Below are 13754 nucleotides of genomic sequence, written 5' to 3' on the forward strand. Positions count from 1 at the left end.
ACAAAGTATATGCTGCTACCAACTGTTGAAAATTAAAATATTTAATTTTTCTATCTAAAAAGATTGTTTGCAGCTAATTTAGTAATCGATTAACTGTTAGCTGGAGTATAATGGCTCAGAAAAGGCCATTTACTGAAAGAACAAGTCAGAGCAGTAATTAAGCCACAATTGTACAAAAACTACATTTAATGCATTTAATAGATGCATCAGTAAATATGTTCTACCCAGAACTCAAGTGGCAGTTTTACCTTTACCTGGTCCAAATTCTGTTCAGAAAAATAATAAAAAGTGTTATATTGCTGCATTTTAGGCAACAGCATGTTTATTTTCTCATTTAAAACAGGAATTGAATTATGTACTTGCATATTTAGTGTAAAAGGCTAAAGTGGTTAAATGAAAATCTGCTGAATGTGACTTTTTATTTTAGAATAATAGATTATTGAAGTAACCATTTGCTGGCTTAATCAGGTCGTTAGCGGGATTCTGGAGAACCTGACATAACACTGAGGAGGCAATTCAGCCATTTGGTTCAGGTGTGTTGCACCTGGGAGGCATCTAATAGCTGAAGGGCCTGGATTTGAGGAACCTGGTATAAGGGAATTGAAGGTATTTGAGACATTTATGAATCTTTGGACCATCCACATAGAGAAAAATAATAATTTTCAGAGTAATGGGGAAAAAATCAAGAAAATAAATTATTTTAGCCTTATTTTGCGTATAAATATGTAATTAAACATTTCTTCCTCATGTTGGAGTGATGTAACCACAGACTCCGGACACTAGGGGCGCCACAACATCACTAGAGGCGCCGAAATATAAACTAGAAGGAACGAAGCGAGGTCTAAGTACTCGAAAGGCTTTTCGGAATACTGGACATTTAATCAACATTTAAGGAATTTGTTTTGCCAAGCTGTTAAGGTGAGTAATTTAAGGCCAATTACTTAAGTGTTTTACGTTGTAATTTCAACAGAAATACGAAGTTACCGTCAAGCTAATATAAGCAGGCCGCAGAGCCTCGGAGTTTCCTAACTGAGACGTATCGGAATGGTAGGAAGAGTCGCTCCTGGTGTAATGTTTTGTTCTTTCAAAGTTAGAAAACTCGCTATTTATCTAAAATAAATTGTTAGTGTTTTTCTTTTTATTAATTCAACTTAAGTTTAATCTGCATGTAGTTTTCTAACAGCCGTTACAATCATTAGTGCGAAAAAAAATAGCTTGACTGCACCGTTTAAATGTACATTTATTTTAAAATCTTCTCGTTTTTGCTTTTTAATCTAACTTTAATATGTGTGTAGGAATAATTAAATGTTATCGGAGCTTATGGCAGACTTTGTTTTGACTCACTGAGGTCTGAGTGGGCGGGAGGGGAGCGGGACAAGTCCGGACAAATCCGTCCAACACGCGCGGTTCGGACCGAAAACGGTCCAGTAGCTTCTAGAAAACATTCTGTTCTTTCTGGACGGGCTCACAAAAACATGAGCCCACTCATCTGTGCAGGTCTGGCGCTTCTGCTCTTTATGACCTATTTTATTAACATTAATTGGTTATATTTACACATTGTAAATAACTTAAATCGACAGTTAAAACAGAAAAATAGGATTATTTTATGAGACATAACAGTTTGGGACAAAAATATGCCAAATTTCTCCATAAATTATTAATCCAACCAAACTTAGTGAAACTACAACTTAAACTGTTTTATTTAAACGGCTGGATCTCAAATTACAGCATTAAGTTGGTTACAAAAAGATAAATATCAGCATAGATATTTTAAATGTTTTTAATCAAATCACAAAATCTTTTGAAATAAATTTTAGCCAATTTAAAAGTTTTTATAAACATTTGAACAAAAATGTGGCAATAAATAAGAAAGTTGTGCGGATTACTTTTCTGTAAATATCAATAATGAGGAAATATCAAAGTTGCATATTTTTGCTAAAAAAAAAAGAAATGCCTTTACCTTTTAGTTTTTTACGTTTAAAGAAAGTGAGATGTAATAAAACTAAAATTTTAATTACCTGAAACAAAATATGAAGGATTTAACAAATGTGTCAGCACAGTTTGTACATTTTAAATATAAATAAAACTTTAGATAAACTTCATAAATCTAATAAATGTTTGTTTTTTTATATACATCTATAAGAAATACTGTTAGAAAAAGCAAAAATGAACAGCATTTATATATACTTTGGATTGATCATGTGAAAATATATATTTACTTTTTAAAAATGTTTTTTTTTTTTTCAGTTTAACAACAAACTTTATTTCTCCCTTTTTGTCAGGGTAAGTTTAAATAAGATATTATAATTTAACTTTATTTACATTTAATGTTGGACACCAAATTATAAAAGTAACTGAGAAATATTCCCTATTATTTCCCTGTTTTAAATTTCCATTAAAACCTGTTTTAGACATTATACAAATACACATGGGGGACATTTTTTTAAATTGGAAAAAGATGGTTAAAATAAATTTTTTTTAAAGTTCTGATGAGATATTTTTAAATGTGCAAGGAAATTAAAATTTCACTGGAATAATCTGGATTTGATTATTATTATTTCAAGGGTTTCAAATTTCTAAGTTTTTATTTCAGTACAGAAAGAGGGAACAAATGAAACTAGATGCTAAAAGACCTAAGAAAAGTTTGAGTAATTTTTTTTAAATTAATGACTGTAGGGTTTATATACTAATAATGGTAATATTCTGTTATTTTAGTGTCGTTAAAAGCTGCATGTATGTTTGAAAACAACCATAAAATAAAAAGGTAAATCAGGTTCCTGTTGTCTTGACGGTTTTGTGTCTTATTGAATTTTAAAACAAATTTTTTGCTGTTTACATTTAAACATGTCCAGACATAAACTTTTTATTCATTTTAAAGAGACAGAGCACAGGTGCCAAACTCCTGGCCCGGGGGCCAAATCTGGCCCACCGTAGCTCTTCATGTGGCCCCTTAATATTTCTAAAGAGTTTTTTATTTTTACAAAATAAAAAAAAAAACAGTCGAGAAATTCTTTAGGAGCTGATCAGTGTGAAAAGATGTTTAATATTATCTAATGTTAAGAACTAATTGAATGCAGACACAAATATTTATTAATGTATTAACAGTTTATTGGGATAATTTTGACTTTGTTGAGATCAGAGTTGAGTTGTAACTAGTTACATTTACTTAGGAAACTCAACTTTCTGCTCTTACTTGAGTAAAATGTCTGGATTTTAACTAACATGTTAGTTAGTTAAAACTAACATGTTAGTTAGTTAAAACAAACATGTTTGTTAGTTAAAACAAACATGTTAGTTAGTTAAAACAAAAATGTTAGTTAGTTAAAACAAAAATGTTAGTTAGTTAAAACAAACATGTTTGTTAGTTAAAACTAACATGTTTGAACTAAAACACATTCAGACTCTCCTGCAGTTTCTGTTCAAGTTTTAGACGTTTTTGATTGAAAGAAACTGATTTATAAACATTTTATTTTTGTTGTACAAATTGTTGTCATTTTGGTGCTTAAAAAAATTCCACTTTATATTTTGATCCATCTGATGATGTAATTTTTAAACATTAAATGATTGATCATGTGATCAGTTGCTTAGTACTTGAGTAGACTTTTTGCCAAATAAGTAAAAATATGTAAAAGTATTTTCCTCTTACTTCAGTGTAATTTTTGAGAAATGGTGGCTGCATGTGTTGGTTACTGGTTACCAGCTGGTTGTCACGGCGACATCACTGGGAGAGATGAGTCACAGTGAACTAGTCCTGGCATGTCTGCCGCAGCAGCTGACTGAATCAGCTGTGGGTTCCTCTGCTGAGTCAGCGCTGGGCGGCCCAAACCGCTGGTCTAGTCCCAACATGTCTGAGTGGGAGCATAAGAGGTCCGGTCCGGTTCTGTTGGCGCCGCTCACTGCACTTTATCTGCTCTGCTTTGCACAGGATGGGCTGCTGAGGCCAGATCTGCTATGAACTCAGGTAAGAAATATCATTTCTGCTTCATCTGGAGGGAAAATGTTTTAAAAAGGTTTTGAAAATGATTTTCAGGATTTCTAACCTTTGAAGTGAATAAATGATCTGAATAGTTAGATTTTAACGGCTGGATGTGTCTGGAGCCTGAGTATTAATTTGGATGTAGATATTCCTGTCAGGACAAACACAAATATTGTTTTGAAACCATTTTCAAGTAATATAATGGAATAATAATCCAAGAACAGAAAATTTTAAATGCAACTGGAAGACATTTTAAATATCTAAAATAAACAAAACAAATTATGAACAACATTGTCCTTCAAACTGAAAACTTTTATCATCCAGGTTTTGCTAGAAAGAGATATTTAGTTTAAATTTTTTATGCGGTTAATTTATTTATTGATTATTGTTACAGGCCTAAATGTTGTAGGTAAAAGATTCAGCACATTTTTTAAAAAACTACAACTACTAATTTAGTCATTTTTAATTAATTAGCAGGACAAAATTTCTCAGATTTGTATATTTTATGTCTTAATTTTTTATACAATATTAGAAATACATTAAAAGATGCAAATAACACATTTTATTGCCCAACATGCAATAACAGCATTTCTTTAATAACTATAAATGATCTGCAGCTAACAAATAAAAAAAATAATAATCAGCGCTTTCTGCTCAACTTATCAATACAGTGTAGATCTGATACATTGATTTTTTTTAAGATTAATTGATTAATAGTTGGATGCAGAAGCTGATAAGATTTTATCTACAGAATTTGAACCAGGTGAAGCTGAAACTGTTAGACTGTAATAGATTAATCACGATTAATTGATTAATCACGATTAGTTGTTTGTGTTCAGGAAAACATTTTAAGTTAAAAATGATTTTTTTTTTTTATTTCCTGTTCTTCTGAAATATTTTCCACTTTGACTCTGAAATGCAAACAAAGTAAAAATATAAAACTTTTTAAATATTTGTCTCTGTTCACTAACAAACCAAGGTTGTTGTATTTAGTTACATTTAACTAAATTCAGTCCAGCTGCTCAGTTCTGCTTTTATTTAAAGTATTAATTATATTATAAACTATCACAGATCTTATTAATTTTTAGGTTTGTGGTTTAATCCGTCCAGTTTGGGTCAAACTGAGCAGAACCTCAGTAATAACTCGCTTTGTTTATGTTTGTGCGCCGTAGCAACCAGCATCACCATGTCAGCTGACGGAGAGTTCGCCAATGAAAACAAGCTGGTGAGCGCTGCTGCCGTTTTAAACCGCCACTTCCTGGTTTTACAGCGTGACTCACTTCCTGTTTGTGTTCAGGTGAGACCGAAGGTGGAGTTCGGCTCTCTGCTGCAACACGCCGGAGCCACCAAAGACGTTTTCACCATGAAGGAGGTACAGAACGTCCTCAGATACATTTAGTGTAAAGTTTCATACCATTAAAGAGATTCAATATTTAAAAAAATATTAAATATAAAGTTACAGCTAATGTTTCAAAATTGCCTCCATATATTCTTGGATTAAATTTTTAAATTTAAAGTTTTAAATTAATCAGGATTTGACGCGTTCAATAAATCATTAAAAATACATTAAATTCTCTGTTAGCATAAACTGAAGATCAGCCCAGGCAGCTTAGACGTTTCACTAGCAATGCTACAAGCGTTAGCATTTCAAAAGAAAAATCAGCAGAAATATAAATAAATGGATCAGTGGCAGTTTAGCCGGATTGTTAAGACATTAACAGAAAATAATCAGAAGTTGTATTTCAGGATTTGAACAGTTTTATCCTTCAGATTCCACTATGGAGTTCTGCAGAACTGGTAGCTAAATAAAGATGCTAAATGTAAAAATAAAAACCTTTGATAAAAAGATTCAAACAACCTGAATGTGAAGAAACTCGCAGCTGAACCTGGCAACTTCACATCCTCCTTTTTTCTCCACAGTTTAATTAAACAACGACTTGGTTTTTTTAAATCTCAATATTTGTAGCATAAAACTGTAGTTTCCTCCAAATATGGCAGGTTTTCTGTAATGCTGCGTTCTGATTGGCCGTTCTCTCCAGGTCATGTTCTACCTGGGTCAGTACATCATCCAGAGGCAGCTGTACGACCAGAACCAGCAGCACATCGTCCACTGCGCTCAGGACGCTCTGGGCCGGGTTCTGGGCGTAGACAGCTTCTCCGTGAAGGAACCAAGGTGAGTCCGAGTCTCCTCTGGTTCCGGTTCCGGTTCCGGTTCCTCCGCCATGTTGGAACTGAAATGTGTTTCTGTTCCAGGGTTTTGTTTGCAATGATTACCAAGAACCTGGAGGCCGTGAGGAACCAAGGTAGGCCGACTTCCTGTCTGTAAGGAAACAAAATGAAAGTAATTATTGTCACAAGAAATGTTACAGATTATTTTCTCAGATTAAATCTGACAACTTGGAAGGAAAATACACTGAAATTTTGAGAGAAATAAAACATTTTAGTAAAAAAACAGTTAAAAAATAAAATGTGTGTAATGTAAATAATCTGTTGTACAACCTGTCAGTGTTTACAGTGAAAACATTGGACTTTATTAGATTGAAATGTTAAATATTGTGAATAAAATTGTTTCTGTTTTCACAGATTCAACGACGGATTTGAGTGAAGCTGCCAGCAGCCAGACGGAGGTCATTACTAATATTATCAATATTTATATTGATGATGCATCAAAAACACTCAAAATGGGTTTTTACAGTTTATTTTAGATCTAAATGTATTTTTTAAAAGGGTTGAAATAATCTGATTGTGATGAATGGATTATTGAAATAATCAACTAATTTAGATTTGAATTGTTAAACAAAGTATTTTTTAGCTGCTTCACTAGAAGCTTTTAATAAAATGTCATTTATCTCTAATATTGTTTAAAAGATGTGCCAGTTATTTATTTATTTAAAAAGTTTTTTCATGGAGGCCAAAACTGGCAAAAATGACAAAGATTAGTTTACTGTGAATTTTAACATTTTATTTATCTATTATTTTATTTTAGTTTTGATTTTCTTTACATGCTCAATAAAAAACTATTTTATAAAATCTGTAGATCATTAACAATTCAAACATAAAAATGGCTTCAAACTGTTGCCTTAAAAAAAATCTAATTGTTTTTTTCTAATTAATTTTCTGGGTTTTTTTATTTTAAAATTACTTATGACTTGTGATCAGGGGCCAAACGGCGTAATTTCAAGGGCCACAAGTGGCCCCTGAACCTCACCTTGAAAACCCCTGATTTAAATCAAACTAGAATTGAACAGAAATTTGTCATTTTTGCTACAAAAAGGAAAAACAATATTAAAATGTAATATTGGAGACTTTTTAATCTAACCTTCAAATGTTTTGATCAAATAAAAACATTCGGTAATAAATTAAAAGATGATGATCCTCCATTTTTGTCTAAAATTTAGTTTTACTAACATTTAATAACCTGCTGCTCATAATTTAATGCACTGAAAATGTTTATTTTTATTTATTAGTTTTGTTTAAATTCATCAAATCAAACCTGTTTTGTGTTCAGGGAGCTGAGAGTTCATCTTCATCCACAGACCAGAGGAGGAGGAAGAGGAGGAGCAACTCAGGTGAGTTTCTGCTGATTGAAACCAACCAATCAGCACGCACCTGGCATAAACCCCTCCCCCCTCTCAGGTCCGTCCCACAGCACAGAGGGAGAGGAAGAGGAGCGGCAGTCGGAGGACGAAGAGTCGGACGACAGCAGGAAGCGGCGGCGCTCGGACAGCTTCTCGCTGACCTTCGACGGCAGCCTGTCCTGGTGCGTGATTGGAGGGCTGGGAAGTGGGCGGGACAACCGCGGCAGCCAGTCGTCCGACTCCCACAGCGTCCGGTCCGGGAGGTCGGAGGTCACGATCGCGGCGTCCGACTCGGACAGCGACAACTTCAGCGTGGAGTTCGAGGTGGAGTCGGTCGACTCGGACGACTACAACGAGGACGACGCGTCGCTGTCCGCCGACGACCAGGTGAGACAAAACCACAAACAATCGATTATAGATCAGCTGAAATGTGAATTATTATTGAGCCAAAATGGTTTTTACTCTGGTGGCAAGTTTGTTAGACACAACAAACTGAATGTTAACGTAACTTTCTATTTTTCATCCATCTTCCTCCTCAGGTTTATGAAGTCACCATCTTCGAGGCGGACGGCGACGACGACTCGTTCGACGACGACACGGAGATCACAGAAGCTGTGAGTAGAAACGTCTTAGCATTAGCATTAGCGCTAGCCGCTCTTCACTCAGTTCTGTGGGTTTCACTCTCAGGATTACTGGCGCTGCTCCACGTGTGACGAGCTGAACCCGCCGCTGCCCAGAAACTGCTTCCGCTGCTGGACGCTGCGTCACGATTGGCTGCCGGAGGCGTCCGCCGACCCTAAAGCCCTCCCCACCAAGCCCACCGACCAATCAGCTGCCAAAGAAACTCCAGGTGGGTTCTAGTGTGTTTGTTCAGGTAACAAAGCAAAAAAGACGTTTTTGTTGGAGGCTAAAGCTAATGGCTAGTCTGAATTAAAACTACAAACCTTTTAGTAGCAGAGGATGCATCTGCAGCTAAAACATGCTAACCTGAACCTCAACGCAGAGCTGATTGTGTTTTATATTAACAGATTAATAATTGGATACAAAAGATGATTAATAGGAGAATTTGAACCAGGTGAAGCTAAAACTGCAACTTAAGTTTTTTGCAGAAAATATTAAGACTTTTTAAAATCCAAGATTCAAAATGTAAATAATTCTTGTGCAGTTTGGTTTAATTACTGCCCTGAATTTGTTCTCTCAGCACAAATGCCTTTGTGTTTATGCTTCCATTAATAATGACTATTGCATTATTTAACATGAACACAGTGTACAGGTGATTATTTTTCATACCAACAGATTAATAATAGGATACAAAAAGTGCTTAGAGGTTTTTTTTCTGCTGAAACTGTAACTTGCAGAAATATGAAGTTTTAAAAAAATGTTTTTTACCTTAAACACTAAATTTCTATGTTTTGAACAGTTTTAATTACCTCTGACTGAGTTGTTCGGTGTTTTAACTCCTCGTTTGTCTCCTGCAGGTTTGGATGTGGAGAACGACGACGACGACGGCGTCGACGTTCCTGATGGAAAAAGAGCGAAAACTCCTCTGAACTCCCAGAGTTGGTCCGACTGCTCCGCCCCAAACTCCCAGAATGCCCTCTGCTCCTCCCAGCCTTCCTCCGCCTCTTCCTCCCAGGAGAAGCTCTGGACGCCCGAGTCCCAGCCGTCGTCGTCGGGCGACTCCCAGGACCCGGTGCCGGACCTGGAGCGCAGCGTGTCAGCCGAGTCCCGGCTGCCGGACTCGTGTCTGGACCCGTGTCTCATCTGCCAGTCCCGACCCAAAAACGGCTGCATCGTCCACGGGCGGACCGGACACCTCATGTCCTGCTACGTCTGCGCCAGGAAGCTGAAGAGGAGGAACAAGCTGTGCCCCGTCTGCAGGATGCCCATCCAGTCCGTCGTCCTCACCTACCTGAGCTGAGAACGACCTCCAGCTGACCTTCACCTGTCTACCTCCACAGGATTAATAATAAATGAGAAATGTTCAAACATCCAGCTGCACAGGATGCTTAATACATTAATTACTTAAATTTCCCCTCTTTTAATCAGAAATAAAGTGGATGCTTATATTGTAAAACTATTTTTTTGCATGTTTATTTCTTCCAGGAAATGTTCATCTATTAGAAATATTACCTTTATTACATCTGTTATTTATTTATTTAAAACACTTTAAGAGCATTTAAATAATAAGATGGATGAAGATTTTTTCTGTTTTTCTGTTTGTTTTTACTGAATAAACCTTTAATTCTCATTTGTTTGAGCTGAGAAATTATTTGAAGATTGAAACTTCAGTTCCCATAATGCTGTGCGATGGTTAGTTAAAAATAAAAAAATCAGCGGATAAAAACTAGATTAGTTTTCAAATATTAAAATCTGCAGGATGTTACATTTAATGAACACCAGGGGGCAGTGTGGTTACACCACTAAAAATGTTCTAATCTTTAAATGTGAAATTTTTAAATGGCCGCCAAAGTTGAAGAACCTGAACTCTGAAATTTAAACTAAAATTATTTTGACTTAAATTTATAAAACAAACCATCACACAGCATTACATAATGCTGTGTGATGGTTTGTTTAAAAAAAAAAAAAGTTATCTGCAAACCAGCGGTTAAAAACTTAGTTTATAAAATATGAAAAATCTCTGCAGGATGTGTTGTATTTATTGGCCACAAGGGGGCAGTGTTACATTTCTATAATTAAACCCTAATACAACGCAATTTAAATTTAAATCCAGTTTAAAACTATTTTGCGTTTTATTATATATTATTATAAAAAGTAAAACTGTGTTTCTTTTTCTCCTCCATGGGCTGCCACCTTATCGTGGTGGAGGGGTTTGAGGGCCCCAATGATCCTAGGAGCTATGCTGTCTGGGGCTTCATGCCCCTGGTAGGGTCACCCAAGGCAGACAGGTCCTAGGTGAGGGACCAGACAAAGCGCAGCCCGAAGACCCCAATGATGAAGGAAAACCTTGGACTTGGTGTTCCCTCGCCCGGACGCGGGTCACCGGGGCCCCACTCTGGAGCCAGGCCTGGAGGGGGGGCACGATGGCGAGCGTCTGGTGGCCGGGCTTTTACCCATGGAGCCCGGCCGGGCTCAGCCCGAAGAGGAAACATGGGCCCCCCCTCCCATGGGCCCACCACCCGTGGGAGGGGCCAAAGGGGTCGGGTGCACTGTGTGATGGGTGGCGTCCAAGGGAGGGGACCCTGGCGGTCCGATCCTCGGTTGCAGAAACTGGCTCTTGGGACGTGGAATGTCACCTCTCTGGTGGGGAAGGAGCCGGAGCTAGTGCGTGAGGTCGAGAGGTTCCGGCTAGAAATAGTCGGTCTCACCTCGACGCATGGCTCTGGTTCTGGAACCAGTCTCCTTGAGAGGGGCTGGACATACTTCCACGCTGGAGTTGCCCAGGGAGAGAGACGTCGGGCAGGAGTGGGCATACTTGTTGCTCCCCATCTCGGCGCCTGTACGTTGGGGTTCACCCCGGTGAACGAGAGGGTAGCATCCCTCCGCCTACGGGTGGGGGGACGGGTTCTGACTGTCGTTTGTGCTTACGGGCCGAACGACAGTTCAGATTACCCACCCTTTTTGGAGTTCTTAGAGGGGGTACTGGAGAGTGCTCCTCCTGGGGACTCCCTTGTTCTGCTGGGGGACTTCAACGCTCACGTGGGCAACGACAGTGAGACCTGGAGGGGCGTGGTTGGGAGGAACGGCCCACCCGACCTGAACTCGAGCGTTGTTCTGTTGCTGGACTTCTGTGCTCGCCATGGATTGTCCATAACGAACACCATGTTCAAGCATAAGGGTGTCCATATGTGCACTTGGCACCAGGACACCCTAGGCCGCAGTTCGATGATCGACTTTGTCATCGTTTCATCGGATCTGCGGCCGTATGTCTTGGACACTCGGGTGAAGAGAGGTGCGGAGCTGTCCACTGACCACTACCTGGTGGTGAGTTGGCTCCGGTGGTGGGGGCGAAAGCCGGTCAGACCTGGCAGGCCCAAACGTGTTGTGAGGGTCTGCTGGGAACGTCTGGCGGAATCCCCTGTGAGACGGAGCTTTAACTCCCATCTCCGGCAAAACTTCGAACACGTCCCGGGGGAGGTGGGGGACATGGAGTCTGAGTGGACCGTGTTCCGTGCCTCCATTGTCGAGGCGGCCGATCGGAGCTGTGGCCGCAAGGTTGTCGGTGCCTGTCGCGGCGGCAACCCTCGAACCCGTTGGTGGACACCTTCGGTGAGGGATGCCGTCAGGCTGAAGAAGGAGTCCTATCGAGCCTTTTTGGCCTGTGGGACTCCGGAAGCAGCTGATGGGTACCGGCGGGCGAAGCGGCATGCGGCTCGGGCGGTTGCTGAGGCAAAAACCCGGGTGTGGGAGGAGTTTGGAGAGGCCATGGAGAAAGACTTCCGCACGGCTTCGAGGCGATTCTGGTCCACCATCCGGCGTCTCAGGGGGGGGAAGCGGTGCAGCACCAACACTGTTTATAGTGGGGATGGTGTGCTGCTGACCTCTACTCGGGACGTTGTGGGCCGGTGGGCAGAGTACTTCGAAGACCTCCTCAATCCCACCAACATGCCTTCCACTGAGGAAGCGGAGCCTGGGGACTCTGGGTTGGGCTCTCCAATCTCTGGGGGCGAGGTCGCCGAGGTGGTTAAAAAGCTCCTCGGTGGCAAGACTCCGGGGGTGGATGAGATCCGCCCGGAGTTCCTTAAGGCTCTGGATGTTGTAGGGTTGTGTTGGTTGACGCGACTCTGCAATATCGCATGGACATCGGGGGCAGTTCCCCTGGATTGGCAGACTGGGGTGGTGGTCCCCCTGTTCAAAAAGGGGGACCGGAGGGTGTGCTCCAATTATAGAGGGGTCACACTCTTAAGCCTCCCTGGCAAGGTCTATTCAGGGGTCCTGGAGAGGAGGGTCCGTCGGATAGTCGAACCTCGGATTCAGGAAGAGCAGTGTGGTTTTCGTCCTGGTCGTGGAACACTGGACCAGCTCTACACCCTCGGCAGGGTCCTGGAGGGTGCATGGGAGTTCGCCCAACCAGTCTACATGTGTTTTGTGGACTTGGAGAAGGCGTTCGACCGCGTCCCTCGGGGAGCCCTGTGGGGGGTTCTCCGGGAGTATGGGGTACCGGGCCCTTTGATACGGGCTGTCAGGTCCCTGTATGACCGGTGTCAGAGTCTGGTCCGCATTGCCGGCAGTAAGTCGGGCTCGTTTCTGGTGAGAGTTGGACTCCGCCAGGGCTGCCCTTTGTCACCGATTCTGTTCATCACTTTCATGGACAGAATTTCTAGGCGCAGCCAAGGTGTTGAGGGGATCCGATTTGGTGGCCTTAGGATCTCATCTCTGCTTTTCGCAGACGATGTGGTCCTTTTGGCTTCATCAGATCGTGATCTGCAGCTCTCGCTGGATCGGTTCGCAGCCGAGTGTGAAGCGGCCGGGATGGGGATCAGTGCCTCCAAATCCGAGGCCATGGTCTTGAGCCGGAAAAGGGTAGAGTGCCTTCTCCGGGTCAGGGGGGGTGTCCTGCCCCAAGTGGAGGAGTTCAAGTATCTCGGGATCTTGTTCACGAATGGGGGAAGAAGGGAGCGGGAGATCGACAGGCGGATTGGCGCAGCGTCTGCTGTCAAGCGGGCGCTGTACCGGTCCGTCGTGGTGAAGAGAGAGCTGAGCCAAAAAGCGAAGCTCTCGATTTACCGGTCGATCTACGTTCCCACCCTCATCTATGGTCATGAGCTTTGGGTCATGACCGAAAGAACGAGATCGCGGATACAAGCGGCCGAAATGGGTTTTCTCCGTAGGGTGGCTGGGCTCTCCCTTAGAGATAGGGTGAGAAGCTCAGTCATCCGGGAGGGACTCAGAGTAGAGCCGCTGCTCCTTCACATCGAGAGGAGCCAGTTGAGGTGGCTTGGGCATCTGGTCAGGATGCCTCCTGGACGCCTCCCTGGTGAGGTGTTCCGGGCACGTCCCACCGGGAGGAGGCCCCGGGGAAGACCCAGGACACGCTGGAGGGACTATGTCTCTCGGCTGGCCTGGGAACGCCTCGGGATTCCCCCGGAGGAGCTGGAAGAAGTGGCTGGGGAGAGGGAAGTCTGGGCCTCCCTTCTGAAGCTGCTACCCCCGCGACCCGACCTCGGATAAGCGGAAGAAGATGGATGGATGGATGGGGTGTTTCTTTTACCTAAAATACAAGTAAAATTATTATTTTG

At 41.3% G+C, this 13754-nt stretch overlaps 1 protein-coding gene across 4 annotated transcripts; it reads left to right on the forward strand.

Annotated features, from left to right (window-relative positions):
* The first annotated feature begins 586 nt into the window (after positions 1-586).
* On the forward strand, positions 587-9634 carry mdm2 (MDM2 proto-oncogene). 4 transcript variants are annotated; one of them, XM_028043901.1, is made up of 12 exons: positions 587-606; positions 3926-3961; positions 5149-5201; positions 5274-5348; positions 6016-6149; positions 6230-6279; positions 6560-6603; positions 7485-7545; positions 7613-7941; positions 8094-8168; positions 8221-8404; positions 9033-9634. In XM_028043901.1, exons 2-12 carry the CDS (start codon positions 3952-3954, stop codon positions 9473-9475), a joined length of 1458 nt encoding a protein of 485 aa, XP_027899702.1. In that variant the 5' UTR covers positions 587-606; positions 3926-3951; the 3' UTR covers positions 9476-9634. The 4 variants fall into 4 exon arrangements, with proteins under 4 accessions (XP_027899702.1, XP_027899701.1, XP_027899699.1 ...); XM_028043900.1 differs by lacking the exon at positions 587-606 and adding an exon at positions 753-918; XM_028043898.1 differs by lacking the exon at positions 587-606 and adding an exon at positions 1437-1497.
* Positions 9635-13754: the final 4120 nt, after the last annotated feature.

Source organism: Xiphophorus couchianus, chromosome 17 (genome assembly GCF_001444195.1).
Source record: "Xiphophorus couchianus chromosome 17, X_couchianus-1.0, whole genome shotgun sequence".
Classification (NCBI taxonomy): Eukaryota; Metazoa; Chordata; class Actinopteri; order Cyprinodontiformes; family Poeciliidae; genus Xiphophorus; species Xiphophorus couchianus.